Source organism: Podarcis bocagei (genome assembly GCF_964188305.1).
Source record: "Podarcis bocagei genome assembly, chromosome: 10".
Classification (NCBI taxonomy): Eukaryota; Metazoa; Chordata; class Lepidosauria; order Squamata; family Lacertidae; genus Podarcis; species Podarcis bocagei.
This window is the reverse complement of record NC_138135.1, coordinates 36,756,895-36,774,236: the sequence shown is the minus strand read 5'-3', so window position 1 is coordinate 36,774,236 and position 17,342 is coordinate 36,756,895. Positions and strand designations below refer to the sequence as shown.

The following is a 17,342-nucleotide window of genomic DNA, read 5'->3' as shown; positions in this document are numbered from 1 at the left end:
TTCATATTTTGGTTTCATTTTTATCTGTCACAGAAGCCTCATGGGTGATGTTCCAGCATATTTTTGTATCCTGTATTCCAAGCCTGCGCATGGCACAAGTGCTGTACAATGAAGATCCTTTTTTTTTTTTTTTTTGCATTTCCCCAGCACCACATCCAAGAAACTGAAGCAATAATTTCTGAAGATATCATTGCAGGTTGTCCATCCGGATGGAGCCTTTGCAGTGGTATGCATTGGCTTGTTAGCTGCCTGAAAAGAAATGGCACCTGTTTCTAAGCGTGAAAGGAAATTCTCTCAGTTGTCGCTGAAAGGTCTTGCATTGAAGGCCTGTGATTTAGGCACTCACTTTTACGTCTCTTTGAAAAAAACTTGCTCTCACTTTGGCACAGTAACTTTTTCACTGCCATTTTTGGCCCAGTGTGCAGTAGAGATGTAGAAGTGGATGCTTCATCATCCTCACAGCGTTTCAGTAAAAGTGTCTTGTGGGTCCCTTTTGTATTCATTAGTGTAGCCAAGCGAGGTCTGCACAGATAAACAAAGGAAATTGGTCTCAGTGTCCCTCTCATAAGGACAAATCCACTAAATTGTCTTCCCAACCAGGCAGCCTCCATTTATTGTTCACATTTTACTTCATTAACCAGCTTCTCAAAGAACTATTTAGAAGGCACTCGGTTTCCAAGCACCAGTAAATCAGAATGGAAATCCTCAGGATGTTGCTGCTAAGATCTGTGGTTACTTGTTGCCTGGACTACTGTACTCTTGAGAGAAAAGGTATGTGACGTGCTTTGAACACTCTAAAGTCACATATAAAGACTAATATGAACCTTCATCTTCCTGGCATGGTCTCCTGTTATTCCTACCTTGCTTTAGTCAATCCAGAATGTGGGGTCCTACTGGGCTAATAGAATCTTTATAAAACCTAATCTAAATGTACCGTCACCAAAGTGTTTCTTGAACCACCACTGCCTTGCCTTTTCTGTGCCTTCTTGTAAGGTAACCCACCACTGCCTATACTTAAATACTCATTTATAAAGCCCCAGTGTTGCCAAAAGGTGGGGTAAAGGGGGAACACCTGTACTAGGCCCAATTTCTGGAGTTTTGGAATACATTGTCAGCAATGTGCTGAGGACACACAGCTCTGCTACTCCTTTACATCTGCAGGTGTGGAGTGGATGTCCTGGACCAATGTCTTGCCTTGGTTATGTACTGGATAGATGGGAAGTGACATGCTCTTGATGGGGTTACATTACCCTAGAATGAGCTGGCATGTAACCTGGGGAAACTTCTGGATTCATTGCCATCACTTGAAACTCAGGTGTCCCCTGTAGTGCAGAGCACCTTCTATCAGCTGGTGGCCCAGCTATGCCCATATCTGGATAGGAATAACCTAACTTCTGTTGTTTAAGTACTGGTAACCTCTAGGAGTGAGATTACTGCAATGTGTTATATGTAGGGGTGCCTTTGAAGATGATTCAGAAACTTCAGCTAGTGCAGAATTCAGCAGCCAGGCTGCTCACTGGGGCAAGGTGACCTTTAATGCCTTATGTAACACAGGACTCCCAATACCTCAAGGAATGTCTCTCCCTGTATGAGTCTCCCAGAGACTGTGGTCACCATCTGAGGTCCTTCTTTGTGTGCCCCTCCATGGAAGATCAGGAGACGGGCAATACAAGAATAGGCCTTTTTGATGGTGGCTCCCCATTTGTGAAATGGGGTCTCGTCTGGCACTGTCATTACATACCTTCAGATGCCAGGTAGAAGCATTCCTTTTTAACCGGGCATTTGGCTCTTAACTATCTGTTGCTTTTTAGAGTGGGTGGGATATTTTAATGTATTCTTTCTCTTTGGTTTATATGTATATATGTGGGTTGTTGTCTTTGGTTTGTTTTTTTGTCATTTTGTAAGTCACTTTGAGTTGCCATGGCAAAGAAATATGACTAATATATGTAACAACAACAACCACTCAGAGTTAGTTTGAAGAAAACTTGTGTGGTTTTTTAAAAAAATAAAAGAAAAAATTATGATCTAGGTTTGCACAATACTGCAACTGATAATATGGTTTGTTTGTGCCATGAACAGCACCCTCAGGGTGGGAAAAGCTACATTTGCAGGGAGGCATAGAAGGCACATTCATGATTAAGCCATGGTTTAAAACAAACTATGTCTAAGTGTGATGTATGAACAAGCCCACTGACCATCTGTATCAAGGGGCTTCTTAAGCATTGGAACAGAAAATTCAAACTCTTATTTGCATAGGCTTGATTTCATAGAATAGTCATGTGTGCTATTGGGAGACTGAAATAACTCCACCCAGAGAGTATGGGGTCCCACTGAGCGGCAACATGAGTTCTTGGGGCATATTGGCATGGAAGAGTTTATGCTCTCTTGGTACATTGGCTTCCCCCAGTGTGTAGAAGATGCCTGTGAATGACGAAGAGTAGCAATTGTGGAAGCAGCATGGGCAGTGGAGGTTACACTGTTTCAGGTGCAATATGGGCATCAGGTTCTTCCTTCGCAAAGCATTCTGTCTTCAGGGAGCACAAGCTACGATACAGTTAATGCTAAAGCATCTTTTCAGAGCAGACACACTGAATGTTGCATGAAACAGGCAGTCTTGTTCACTTACCGGGGCTGACCTAAGGACAACTTAGGTTGCTGTTCATTCTTCTGGTATTTTTCAGTGACTTGCCTATACTTTCCTTCTGACACCAAAGGTAAGGAGAGTTGTAGAAAATCTTGTGTATGAGAGGGCTCACTGAGTCTAAAACTTCCTTCATGATTTCCTCCATTGTTTCTGTCAACTTTAACATTGCTTGCTGGTGATTTCTCCTTTATTTTCCTTTCTTTGTCATCTAAATTGTGTTTCAGGTTGTCAAGAAGATCTGGGATCAAAAACAGACAAAAAACTCCTGTAAATTATTACTTGTTCCAGAGATCAATTTGAGTTGCAACTCTCAGGGCTTAGCCCCAACATTCATTAATAGATTAGAGGAGATACAGAAATAAACACAGCAGAGTAGAACAGAACAGAGGACCATTATGGGAATTTTGATGACATGCTGCACCATCCATACTAGTGTACAGTGGTACCTCGGGTTACAGATGCTTCAGGTTACAGACGCTTCAGGTTACAGACTCCACTAACCCAGAAATAGTATCTCGGGTTAAGAACTTTGCTTCAGGATGAGAACAGAAATCATGCTCTGGCGGCACAGAGGCAGTGGGAGGCCCTATTAGCTAAAGTGGTACCTCAGGTTAAGAACAGTTTCAGGTTAAGAACGGACCTCCAGAATGAATTAAGTTCTTAACCCGAGGTACCACTGTACTTGAGTCTTTTGCTAATAATTTCAGTGATGAAGGCGGGAAAGAAACCTTTCGCTTGTAAAGATGTCTTCTCTCTGCAACTAGTGGCTCTTCCAGGTCGACACTTCTCTAATCGCCAAGTTGTAGCTTTGTTGTGTAAAGAATTAAAATGCGTTTCTTGAGCCAGGGCCATGTTTTGTACTTCTTTTTCTCCTAACTCCAATGTGACACAACCCCTTTCAGTGTTATTTTCTCCAGTTGCCTGGAGAACCAGAGAGCTGAAACAGATTAAGGCCACAGAATAAAATAAAATAAATACATCAAATGAAGTAGCAATTGCAGTATAAAATCCAAGATGATATATAAATGCTTGTTTAATACAGAATTGCTATACAATTTAGCATTCACAAATAAAAATAAAACACAGTGTCTTAGTTTAAGCTTTAGTTTGTCATTTTAAGACATAGCGCACTGGTGACATGACCCAGGGCACAGTCCATCCTAAGATAAGCATCTCAAAATGCCATTGCGTTCAACATAAGAGTTCAGTACTCTTCTAATTAGGGATAGACAGATTAACCTAAACCTGTTCTTTTGGCACTCAGTCGTCTTAAATCCATTCCACCCTGTTTTGTGCAATTTTTTTTTTTTGAAAGAATGCACAAAAAGAATTTAAATTGACCATTTTATTATTAGGCTGTCTGTCAGAATGCTTTTAATTATGCTTTTATTATGTTTTTATCATTGATGTTCTGTAATCTTTTTAAAAAGTTGTACATCACCCTGGGATATTTTGATAAAGGGTGGTACAGTAGTATCTCGGTTTTTTAATGTAATCTGTTCCGGAACATGGTTCAAGTTCTGAAACGTTTGAAAACTCAACAGCCAACAGCTAGGCTTCAGGATCTTGCACTCAGCGGAAGCCACGTGGCATGTTCGAAAACTGAAGTGTGTTCAAAAACTGAAGCATTTACTTCCAGGTTTACGGCATTCGAAAACCAAAATGTTCGTCAACAGAGATGTTAGAAAACCAAGGTACCACTGTATATAATTTTTCATCATTATCATCATCCAATAAAAGCATTAAGCACATCAATAAGAGCTGGTTGGCCCGTCTGAATAATAGTTTTTTTAGAAATCTGAAAACAAGAAGGATGTTACACTCTTTCCAAACCCAAATCATAAAGATATAAAGAATATGACTGAGAAATCCACATAGAAGATTGCTGATAACAAATAATAAGTTTTCCTACCTAGGATGACACTCCACATGTATGAGAGAGGCTGTAAGTAGAAAAAAATAATAATATGCTACTGAAAATGTTTCAGGAAATGCTTCCTTTATATGAAATAACCTTTCCCCCTCTGTAAAGTTTCCTTATGCCCAGCAAATCATTCATATCAGATCCCAGTGGCACAGGGCCAACAGGGTGGTGTGAGGAGCCAAATGCGCAGCACCTCCCCCCAAAATGTGCCATGGGCTTTTATAGAAAGAACTGTAGTGCTACTACATGCAGTAAAAAAGGTAAAGGACCCCTGGACGGTTAAGTCCAGTCAAAGGTGACTATGGGGTTGCGGCACTCATCTCGCTTTCAGGCTGAGGGAGCCGACGTTTGTCCAAGACATAGTCATATGGCCAGCATGACTAAACCACTTCTGGCACAACGGAACACTGTGGTGGAAGCCAGAGCACACGGAAACACCATTTACCTTCCTGCCACAGCGGTACCAATTTATCTACTTGCACTGGCGTGCTTTCGAACTCCTAGGTTGGCAGGAGCAGGGACCGAGCAACGGGAGCTCACCCCATTTAGGATTTGAACTGCCAACCTTCTGATCGGCAAGCCCAAAAGGCTCAGTGGTTTAGACCACAGTATATCCCCAAGTATTCAGTTGCCTTACTTCTTCGTGGAATCTTTGCTTCTTTTCTCATATTTTCCACCCTAGGAAGTTTGCAACCCGAGAGTGCACCTTGGTGTCTTCTTGGTGTGTTGCACATCTGGTCAAGGATGGCAGGAGGCAGAAAAAGTCTCTGTGAGATGATGTGCTTCAAAGGTTGGGCTAGGTCCCAGCCAATATCTGTAGGAAACAAAGGCCGGAACCAGACACAGAGTATTATTTTAAAGGGAAGGACAAAATATAAAATTTTTGAGTTTATTCTTGCTTGCATGAATTTATGCTTCTGGTGTACATCTCCATTAGCTCATTCTCTATGCTCTAAAACTGTCTTCCAATGCTCTCTACCCTGAAAGCAAGCCCTATTGAACTTAGTGGAAACTGTGAGTGAACATGCATAGGATCAGGCTGTAAAATCTCTATTTTATGCAATACATGGCTTTCATTGTATTGCTTATAATTGCACATACAGTAGAACCTGTGTCTAGACACAAGATTATATGAATTAAAGATATGAGTAACTTACTTAATCCTTGTTCAGGAAAGTAATGACTGACGTACTGAACTGTATATTTATTTCGTTCATCTGGCATAGAATCTGAAAGATGGCCACAACTGTCATGAACTGATCATAAAATGAATCTCAGAAAGAATACACATTTAAATTTTATAGAAAAGGGAGAAAGAGTTTTGTGACAACTTAAAAGGCTAAACAAAATATTACCGAAAGAGCTTTTGTGGACTAGAGTCAACTTAATTGGATACATGTCTTTAGATGTCCTTAGATGTATGCATGCCTATTTACGGGCAAAGTACAAAAACAGGGCATTCCAAAGAATGTCTAGGAAATCTATTCTCTGGGGAATGGTGGGAGGCAAAGAAACAAACAGCCAAATGAAAGTGTTGTTACATATTCAGTACTGTATCAGCACTGTATACAAGTCCTAGGAAATGTATAGGTTATCAAGAAAAGATTAGAAAATATGGAAACACGTGAAAACTATTAGTTGCTTTCCCAGAGCATTATATGTTGTTATAAAAATTATACAATTTGGTAATATTCACTAAAATTTAACAACCAATAAACATTTAAGAAAAACATTGTTTCATGAAATCATATGAGCCTAAGTCTTTGTCCTGCTGCCGTATTGAATGAAACTGTGAATGGTATGGTACTACATGATCTGGAAATATCCTATGCTACAGACAACCTCCTCCAATGATTGTCTGAGAAAGACTGAGATCCTTCTGTTTTCTTGTTGGCTGACTTTTCATATCAGTCTACTATCAAATGCATCAAGTAGATTGAGAAGGTGATACGTACATATAAACATGTATCAGATAGCAGGATAAACCAAGCTATAAAGCTTAGGGCATGGCAACCTAGAGTTTCTGAGATCACTCATGTACTGATTCAGAGCATCCAGTATCTCCCATACACCTATGTGCAGTATGCTTATTTCCCAGCAGACCATTTGGAAGGCTGGAGGAATTAAAGGGAAGGAGGGGAGTTGAAGGAACAGCACAATCCAAGGATGTGCAAATCTTCTGCAACATGGTACCTTCCCCTACCCCCAAATGCTTTCTGTGTTTCTAATTTCATGCTAACGCATAGAATTGGAAGTTTAGGAAGTATCCAGTTAGAGTATTCTAAATATTTAGGGAATATAAAGCATGATCCACTTTCTAGAAAACTTTATCAAATGGGAGAAAATGCTTTTCATAGTGTGAGAAGAGCTTCCCATAAAAAATATGAGAAATGCAATGTTAGTTGCTATTAAATCCCAGTTCTTTTGCTGTAATCGTCCTTTGTAATTGTTCTGTACATTGGACTGGATAGGGAGCAAAAAGCAGAGGCTGCTATCTGCATGCCACCATTCTATTGTCCAGTGTAGATGCAATGTTCTAGAAGCAAGCCATGGCCTCACAGATACTCAGTGCATGAATTCCTCTTTCCCTTTCATGGATTGCTTTAACGGCATGACGTTGTATCTGCACTGATGATGACTATGACTAAAACAAATTAATTCTTTTCTTACAACTTTGTAAATACCTATATTAATTTTTCAAACGAAAAGGTTCACACGTTCATAGAAAGTTTTGCCCATGTTATCTCTTACCTGCTTGGGAATCAAACGACATTTCATGAAGTTTACCTTCTACAACTGAGTTAGTTTCTCTGAGGAGTTTATGAAGCCCTGCTAAGGCTTTTGACTGCAAGAGTAAAAGGAGGCAAATGCATTATTATTATTAAACTTCCCACCCGAAGTCTGAAATCAGTTTGTTGTAAAGAAGCACTGAACTGTAGAGTTATATCCAATGCAACGCTAATTAACTTGTTCTGTCAGCATAAGCTTGTGCTGTGGCACTTCCGTCCCTCTCCTCCCCCTGTGCTGAGGTTTCCCCCAATCCTCTGGAGCAGAATTGAGGATGATGCAGGACACACAAGATAGGGTGGGTGGGGAAGTTTTGTTATGCAAGCATATCCTTGCACCAAATGAACAAATGAGCCTTTATACCCCAAAAGTTTAGGCTCTGTGTGCTTGCGAGATTTTGGTGTATGCAATGTCTAAAGTAGTTCTTCAGCCTTTAAGGCTTATTTTATCATCCCTTGGATGTAATAACTTTTTTTTTTTTAATGTACCCTGCCTTTTTGCTTACTAAGAAAGCTTTCCTCTTCTTTAGAAACTATCACTGCAGCTAAAAAAACTGTATAATATTTGATTGCTAACCATTTTCTTGGCAAACTGTTAGCTGGAGTTTCAAAGCACAGGAAGAAATGTTCAAAATGGACGCCACGTAAACATCATAGCACTGAAGTATGGGATAGTACCATTCTAGTGTAACCTCTGCTTAGTGTCTCTGATGTAGTTTGGCTTTGGTCTGGGAAGCAAACAGCAGCGCAGCATAGGAAAGGGAGGCCAGTGGAAACACCTGAGACTATGTCCTAACCTGAAATGTGTGCCTTCCTGCCTCTGTCCAAATGCCACAGATACCTGCTAGCTGTCCTGCTTGTGTTGTGACATGCTGACAACCCATGCAGTATTGCAATTGCAATATCAAAAATGAAAGCAGCACCCTTTTAAGAAACAGAAGGGGGAGAGGAAAGAGTTCAGAGTATTTGTATAATCCACCTTTAAGGCGTATACACTGTGATACTGGCAGGAATGTGGTCAACTCTGGCTTACTGAATGGCTAGAGCTTACAGAAAAGACATTCCCCATATAGCCAACATTCCCTGACACAGTCAATGTTTCTAAGCAATATCCACATAGTATGTGTGGTCAGATAATGATGTGAAAACCCTATTGAATGCATTTATTTTTATTTTTAGGCAGCTACCATTAACAAGTTAAAATCATAACATTATACCATACAATCTTGCTGAATAATATCATAGTCCGAGAGCAAAATTTACTCATGCATCTGTTTTGACTAAACCAGGGTTGCTAACTTTTGGCCTCCAGATGTTGCTGGACTACAACTCCCATCATCCCTCACTACTGGCCACACTGACTAGGATGAATGAAGGTGGAGTCCAACAATATACCGAGAGCCACAGGTTAGCCATCACTTTCCTAAAATAGAGGTTTCCTAATAAAATAGCTCTAGCCCTTTCTAGATCACTGCTCTATAGATACAAGGAGTTGCTTTGCAGCATCAGGCTAATGATCTATCAAGGCTCCTAATATTAAGCACACAACTGGGAACAGCTCTTCAAAATATAAACTGAGCAAAGCAAATATTGCTGTAATGCAAATCTGGAAATAAGGTTGAGAGAGCAAGCAAGCATTAGAAGGACTCTGCATGACAACTTGCTAGCCGCAATTTGCAACTGCAGAGTCAGTAATGGGTCATTCCATGCAACACCATTTCTGCTTACCTCAAAATGTCTCCTCCGTCTTCCTTTCAGACTGGCGTGGAAGGAGGTGTTGGTGCCGACCCAACCTCTGTATGGCAGCTTCCCATTTTCCTCCTTAGCGCATTCCCAAAAGTGCTCAGAGCATTCCTAGAAAGGCAGAAACATTTTGTCTGGGGACACTCCTGCAGTGATGCAGGCAAGCTTATAACAAAAACCTGTGTTATTTGTGCTAGTCACATAATAGTCTCATCAGCCATCTGGATGCATGAGATATTAATGTTGGCTGATATTAATGCTGTGCTGTGTGTGGATTGCAGCAGTCAGGTACTCTGCATAAGTTCTCTCACCCCCTGAAACAGGGGTCACAGGAAAGGACCTTTCAAGTCTCTCAGCAGTAAATTAACAGCTTTGTTCACTTGTTCTTAAACATTTGCTGTTTTATGGAGCTTCTGTCCCCATAGCAAGTTCTAGATTTGGGTTGTTGTGGAATATTTTTGTTCAATGAAAAGATGTTCAAACCATATTAAACTAATCCATAGAGGGCTTAATAGGTACACATAGTGGGTTGACAGAGCAAGTTCTCTTAGTTTCTTTTCCTTCATGATCCCTGATATTTTCTGGTTTTACCTGAATCACTCACCATTTTGCTTTCGGTTTCTTTCAAAGGGTCCGTGTAACCAATTTGAAATGAATTATTAGTAGATTCCAATCTGGGATTTATGAGTATTGTCTTTATTTTTTCCTGTATGTAATGTCTACCCTGGCTCTTAATTTTGAGCCACTAACCCCTGGAATGAGCAGATTCTTCCAAATTAGAATACTCTGAATCTGTAGGCATAATCTCATAAGAATTGCTTGTTTAAAGACACATGATCCTTTCTCTTTCTGCATATGGGAAGGGCCACAGAACATGTTATGATAATCACAAAGGAAGAAAAGCATGCTCAAACTGCCTATTGCGCTGCAACTAAAGACTCTTCAGGGAACTGAGATATAATTATATCCCTTTCTTTTAAACTGGACCATACTTTAAAATACATTTCTGTAAAACAGAATACCTGCCTGCTAAAGGTTAAAGAAATAATTACTCAATGTATTTCATTGATTGTTCTGAATAAAGCTACAAAGCTTTTTTTAATCACTTTTACTGAAAGTCTTAAAACAAAGGTAAAGGACCTTTGGTGTTAACAACTTCTAGGAATGAGCGGATTCTTCCAAATTAACATCTTCTAGGATATAAAAGAAACAGCAGGTGACCTTACAGTCTGCTGTCCAAACACTGTTGTGCAAAGTAAAAGGAACTATGATTCTTTTAATTAGAGTGGGTTCCACAATGCTGTTCTATTTCAGTAATTAAATAAATAAATAAATAAATAAATTGCAAAGCACACATATTATCTTAAGCGGTAATGTTACATTGTCAGATATCCCTTTAACAACAGGACACAGCATCCTTTTAGCTTTTCCTAATGTCAAAATCAAACTCTGCTTTTGGTTGTCACTAACATAAAGCTATATGCATTTTCTGATTATCTGGAAAATTATTCTATTAATGGGCCAGCCAAACCTTTTTAGCATTGGGTGTTCTGGACAAAGGTTCTACAGTCCGCTTGGTAATTTCATATTTTTCCTTTCGTATGTTTTGCAGCTCCATTGGTTTCAGTTTCTGAAAAACCTGGGTCTGTGGAGAAAGAGAAACATGTACTACTTACCAGTCACTTCACTTACATGGGAAGAACTAAAATTATAGCATGGCATGGGCGTAGCCAATGGGGGGGGGGACAAAAATTATTGAAAAGCATTGAAACTACTCAATTAACTGAGGTTCTGCCTTCCCCTAGCAGAAGCCTGCCCCCCCCCCCCCGTAAAGCTCAACAACTTTAGGGGACGATCTCTTCAAAAAAAGCTGAACAACTTTGGCAGATCCCCCCAAAAAAGCTAAACATAAAGCTCAACAACTTTGGCATGCTTCATGTATGACATACACAGGTTTATTCTAAATGTTCACAGCAATTGGTCCTTATTCAACTCTAGTTGTGTACAGCAGCTAGTGGACCCAGATGGGTGTGTACATGCATCAAAAGCAATGAACAGTTCAATGGGCCCAGCTCAGAAACATGAAAGAGATGTGCAACTACATCCTTAATGATACTAATACACATTAGTATTTCCCTTGCTGATTTGGTGAATAACTGTATTTCACAGTTATTAGTAGTAACTGTAACATTACTGCAAAAAGCCTTTAAAAAAAGAAAAAAAAGAAGTTTATACTTATCCCAAAGTATAAACTTTCACTTGTTTGAATAATTGAGGAAAAGAGCAATTATAAACAGCTACTAAAAATATCAAACATTTCAAATATATTCCTATGGGTATACCTTAGAATTCATAGAAGCAGGAGATTTGACTGACTAATGTTTGCTGTCAGTTAACTATTGTGCTGTATACAGTATAATCCTATTCTGATCACAAAAGGACAACAGATCTTTCACAATACATAGAAATCCTTACACTTTTTATAATTTGTTCATGGCTCTTGGAAATTCTGTGGGAAGATTCTTCTGATTTTTTGGTTTCACTCTAAACAGGAAGAAAGGGATTGCTGTATTTATAAGAGACACTATTATACTTAAAAGGATGCAAAAGTAAACAAAATACTCTCATAATATTTCAGGAATTTTCAAGATGCACTTTCCTTCTCCTTCCACAAAAGAAAGTACTGAAGACACCTTTTCTGAACTGCACCAGTCTGCTCAAATAAGTACTGGATCTTCCTAGCTCAGTATATAACTTTATTGTGATGGATCTAAGAAGTGAAGAATAAGGTCTGTTCATGGTCTTATGATGGATAGAATCCTGAAGGTGAAGTAACAATTCTTAGGTGACAAAATCCTGGTTTATCTTCATGACATTGGTGCATTTGCCAGGCCAACAATATATTCTTAAACAATAAATTGCACAGTGTTTATTCTTCTGATTTCCTGTCAGTGTTATACATCATATAGAAATACTTAGGGTTGCTATATGTCTGGATTTTCCGAGATATGTCCTATTTTTCAGGCTTAAAATGTCTGTCTGGGAGGGTTTTTAAAATTAAGCAAAATGTCCAAGGTTTTTTGTTTGTTTGTTTAGATGGACATGGTTCATCTAATGCATGGCTTTTCTGGCCTTTTCCAGCAGGGTTGGTCAGGGCGGAAAGAGGACTTGGCCAGCCAGGCCTCCCTCACACACACACACCCCCGGCCATTGGTGGGCAGTGCTGAGGCAGGAACTGGGTTTGTGAGGAGAGGGAGAGAGAGAGAGCAGCAGCAGTGAAGGAGGTGCATGAGGTGCCAGGTGCTGCCAATTCTCTCCCTGCTGGCTCTCCTCCTCTTGACAGCTGCCTGGACGAGACCCAGAGGAGGGTGTTGAGCATATGGGTTGAGGAGAAGAGTTTGAGGAACGTCTGACTGCTTTGCTTGGGTTGTGATGCACAATAACAATAGGCTGTGGCCCCTTGTAGGTGGGCAGGGGGCGTGTTGGAGGTCACAAAGCATAAGGGCCACTGGCTGTACGGAGCGGGGGAAGTAACAAATAAATCAAGGAGGCACTTGTGTGTGTGTGTCCTCTTCTTTGCTCTTCAAAATATGGCAACCCTACTAAACTCGTTAATACCTTGTGCTAATAAATAATAATAATAATAATAATAATAATAATAATAATAATAATGCTTTACAATTGATTCATGGAGTTGTTTAGAAAATCTTCTTCCTGATGACACCAGAAAGGCACTCCTTTCTTTCTTGGTTTTCAGATTCTTCTTTCTTGGTTTTGCCTAACAAGCAAAACAAACAAATTAATATGTATATCTGGGTTTAATAGGATTACAGTTATCTACATTATATTTTTTTCCTTTATTTAACCTTTAAATTTTATTCTTATATCAAAACTCAAAAGGATTTAAGGGAACAACTAGATGTTGTGTCAACTAGATGTTGAACAACTAAATGGTAGACATGTCCTCATTTCACATCCCAAATCCTCCTCAATAAAATCTAACACAATTCATCCTGATTTCCTGAAAATATAATGTGCATCTCCTCACCCTCCTCCACATCAATGGCTGCAGCCCAATGCACCCCAATGACTGGACTGGGGTGGAAACACCGTGTAACAATGTCAGCCAAGGGATGGGGTAAATTGTATCAGATGTTATTGATAGAGATGAAGACTATTATTTTGAGGTTTCTATTTTTGTCAGTAGCACCAAAGTAATATTTCTTGAAATGCTTAGTTTCCCCCTAAATGAAACAACTTTTTAGCATGACATCTTTCCCTCATTGAGCATATGTTCTCCATGTTTGATTTCTGATTTATCACTCACAGTATGTGTGTATGTCTTGTCCAGCCCCACCTGTTCTGCACCTTTCATATGTCCCCAACTAACAAGAAGTGCATGCTATAAGTCTTGGGAGAGGCAGGCAAGGCCTGTGCCCAGCCAGCTGCTTCTTGCCTCATCCCACCTCCCTCAGTGATGATGGGAGCTGGGCCTCTCAGAACTGATCTTGCTGTGCAGGGAGACAAGTAGAGCAAAACTAGGTGCCACCACCTGCTACTCACAATAACAATATTGTGGTCTGCTGTGTCTGGTTGAAGAAGACTCCTTAAAGCAGAGGTTCTGGCAGGAAAGGATGGCAAGTGTGGTGGAAAGTTTCAAGGACAATCCAAGAAATAGTTAAACATTTCAGTGTAGTGTAGTACAGTATCAAAATATTTTTTATTATTTGCAGAATATGGATAGCCATATTTTCAAAATGAGCATAAGTGCATCAAGTGATACTGAAAACAATCCTAGTTATCCACGTTTGTCAGCAATATGTGGATATCTATCTGAGTCTCAGTTTCACATGGGCTGGAGATGAAAACGTCCCTCAGCCTATGTGTTTGATCTGTGGCCAGAAGCTTTCCAATTCCAACATGGCCGTAAACAAGATGACAAGACGTCTGCTGTCAAAACACAGAAATCTGGTGAAAAAGAAGGTTCAATATTTTGAAAGCCTTTTGGAACAGCAGAAATACTAGCGAACGTATTTCAAAAAATGAGTAAAAGTCTCAGATAAGATGCAAATTATATATCTTACCAAGTGACAGAATGGATTGCTCAACAGACAAAACCACATACAACAGCAGGAAAAATCAAGTAAGCCTGCCTGAGCCTTGATTGTGAAAATTCCTTTGTCTGAAGATACACTTTACAGAAGAATAGTTGATATGTCAGTTAATATTGAGAAGTGTGTTTCCGATAGTATGAAGAATCCTAAATCTGCCATTCAAGTTGATATTATAAAGTAGTTGTGTTCTATATTATAAATCAAGCACTGCTAGTTGTTTCTTTTTGTTTTCCAGTATATTTCTTATGAATAAAAAAATTGGTGTGTATATATTATTTGACACATTGCAACTAAACATCTGTATACTGTTCTGTATATCATTATATTACATTTCAAGGAAATTAATTTCAAGTAAAATCTTACTAAAGCTGAATTTTTGATGATAATGTATATCATACCTGGGCTTCTAGTTTAATGGTAACCTCATTGGAGTCTGAACTGTCAGAACTGTAAAAGAAAAATAATTATGTTTATTTTCATTTACAAGAGTATGGATTTCTAGAATTTGTCTGCACAACAAATCAATTATCTGCTCCACAAACACATCTGGAAAGCATGGCACCGATTTCCTTAATAACAAGCTAGAAATAAAACAATTGTTAGAAGAGGTCCTTTTACCTGGAGTCTCTGTCATTGACAGAGGCAGATAGATCACCCTTTTTCAGCATTTCCTCCAATTCATTCAGGCACTCGTTATACTAAGGAAAAACACACACTGTTAACAATAAAATTTACTGCCTCACTACTTCCAAATAATAATCAATACTTTGACTGTATTCCTTTAAGTACATAGTTGCTGCAGATATTACTGCTGCAAGAAATAATGTTTATTTGCATTACCTTACTCTTCTTTTTATTACAGAAGTCCAACAGTGAGCCACAGAAATGGTGTCCTATGGATTCTAGATCCTTGGTACTAAAGTGGGTACCATGTCTACTGCCTGGAAAAGGGGGGGACCAGTCACCAGTGAAGAAATAACTGTCCTATTCAATATCAGCAATTATTTTAATTCCACTGATGGAATTCCACATTTTAATTTGGACTGCTACCAACCCAATAACACTTTTTTGTTAGCAAAACATTTTATATTTATTTTAAATCTTTTACTTTCAAAAGTTCATCAAATGGCTTTTCACATTCCATATTCCCAAACTCCTTCCCATAGTTCCTTTTGAGAACCTCCATTCCTTTGCCTTTCCAATTATAACCTTCAGCTACCTTTTTTAAAAATAACCCAATCCACAGATAAACCAAACAAGTACACTTCTGCCTTAGCTCCATTGCAGATTAGTTTGCCTCACATTCACACTTTTCCTCATTATTTTCTACCATCTCCCAAAGTGTTTATCTGCCATCTAAGGTTGACAGTAGGATGCAAATTAACACCAATAATTTCCACACAAAACTATATAAAAGATTGCTATTTCTTGTTAAATAGTCTTAGTCTGATTCCTTCACAAGGACACATCTACAGTATAAGGTAGATAAATATTTGATATCAGTTCAACAACCACAGCTTCAAAGTTGTGAAAGTGTGAGAATTCTGTGTTAGAGATTCCTACTTACTCAACTTCAAAGAACTACAATACCCAAAGAGGGAATCACTGCTAGTCTGCTGTGTAAATACAGCTTAACTGACTTTCAGGTAAGCATAAACTCAGTTTTAAACCCGTTAACCAAAATCCCACCCTTCTGTAGTCATTTACTCCCTGTAATTGGTACCCACAACCACTATTTCTTGGGCCAAATGCAATTTTAATATACACCTATAACGTTAACATTTCAACATGTCTTCCTATGTACAGTGGTGCCTCGCAAGACGAAATTAATCCGTTCCGCGAGTCTCTTCGTCTAGAGGTTTTTTCGTCTTGCGAAGCAACCCTATTAGCGGCTTAGCGGATTAGCGCTATTAGCGGTTTAGCGGCTATTAAAGGCTTAGCGGATTAGCGGCTAAAAGGCTATTAGCGGCTTAGCGGCTTAGAAAAAGGGGGGGAGTGGAAAAAAATCGGAACACTCGCAAGACATTTTCATCTTGCAAAGCAAGCCCATAGGGAAAATCGTCTTGCGAAGCAGCTCAAAAACGGAAAACCCTTTCATCTAGCGGGTTTTCCGTCTTGCGAGGCATTCGTCTTGCGGGGCACCACTGTAGTATTTATCTGTCAAACACAATAAGCTCACATTATCTCTTAAAGAATCTGCAGCTACAAGACATGAGACTTCTTTGAATGCTTTAAATATAGATTCTAGAGAAAAACTATATTTGCCTTACCCAGTTTAGACCCACAGAAAGTAACTTCTAAGGTATAGCTGTTGCTGATGCCCATCTTCCACATCACTATTCGACCTGTCCCTTCTCTAGCTTTTTGTATCTTGAAATTGCAATCTTGGAACGAGAACTTAACAAAGAGAGAAGTGGAATTACTACTGCGCTTTTGCAACGAGGCCAAAACTATACAGCTGTGCCAAGAAATGACCTCCCCGTGCCACAGTCTTCCTCAGCACATAGTTTGGTTTACTGGTGATGTCATGTTGTCAAGTCATTCATGTCCTCTTGCCCACTGTGCATTATAGGCTATTACAGATGTGGGGTAGAAGGGAGGGGCAGAAGGAAGTACATGATATAATAACTTCATGTCATGGTGCATGCTCCTAAAGGGACTCACTAAGGAAGCTCCTAGTATGTTTAACAACTATCACAATATAATCCCTTACTTTTAAAGCACAAACTTCTTACAATATTTAGATCATTGAAACAATGTAGAAAACTGTCAAGTGATTTAGCAAATTTTTAATGTACTGAAAGAGATGATTTCTTACACATTAATGTTAAATGTCAGCTTACTTTATCGGGACAACGTTTGCTCATAATGAGAGGGAAAACACGCTGATTTAAGCCTGCCCCTTCTTCTTGATGATCTCGTTTTTCACAGCCATACATGAAGACATTCTCTTTTCTGCTATGACCATGAAGGTCACAATATAGGAGAACCTTGCGCTCTCCCATCATTCTGTAACAAGGTAGAAAGTTAAATAAGAGCAGCTTTGGTTTCTGCAAATCAGACACTCTTGATTTTTTGTGTTATGATAGCAATTGTAGGAAATCTCTTAAAGGTATTAAAGATGATCATTG

General features: G+C 39.2%; 1 protein-coding gene across 3 annotated transcripts in view; it reads right to left on the bottom strand.

Annotated features, from left to right (window-relative positions):
• Positions 1 to 17,342, bottom strand: part of AGBL3 (AGBL carboxypeptidase 3) — a 36,778-nt gene continuing 19,436 nt past the window's right edge. For 2 of the 3 annotated variants that reach the window (XM_081211296.1, XM_081211298.1), the window contains 16 exons: positions 17,055 to 17,220; positions 16,482 to 16,608; positions 15,052 to 15,152; positions 14,830 to 14,909; positions 14,610 to 14,658; positions 12,777 to 12,875; positions 11,573 to 11,641; positions 10,629 to 10,742; positions 9,083 to 9,208; positions 7,320 to 7,413; positions 5,726 to 5,797; positions 5,206 to 5,382; positions 4,557 to 4,587; positions 3,373 to 3,581; positions 2,627 to 2,882; positions 1 to 522 (listed from right to left, as the gene is read on the bottom strand). In XM_081211296.1, coding sequence (XP_081067422.1) covers positions 273 to 522; positions 2,627 to 2,882; positions 3,373 to 3,581; positions 4,557 to 4,587; positions 5,206 to 5,382; positions 5,726 to 5,797; positions 7,320 to 7,413; positions 9,083 to 9,208; positions 10,629 to 10,742; positions 11,573 to 11,641; positions 12,777 to 12,875; positions 14,610 to 14,658; positions 14,830 to 14,909; positions 15,052 to 15,152; positions 16,482 to 16,608; positions 17,055 to 17,220 — 2,020 coding nt within the window. In that variant the 3' untranslated portion in view covers positions 1 to 272. The remainder of the gene's footprint in view (positions 523 to 2,626; positions 2,883 to 3,372; positions 3,582 to 4,556; positions 4,588 to 5,205; positions 5,383 to 5,725; positions 5,798 to 7,319; positions 7,414 to 9,082; positions 9,209 to 10,628; positions 10,743 to 11,572; positions 11,642 to 12,776; positions 12,876 to 14,609; positions 14,659 to 14,829; positions 14,910 to 15,051; positions 15,153 to 16,481; positions 16,609 to 17,054; positions 17,221 to 17,342) is intronic. The other variant, XM_081211297.1, reaches the window with a different exon arrangement.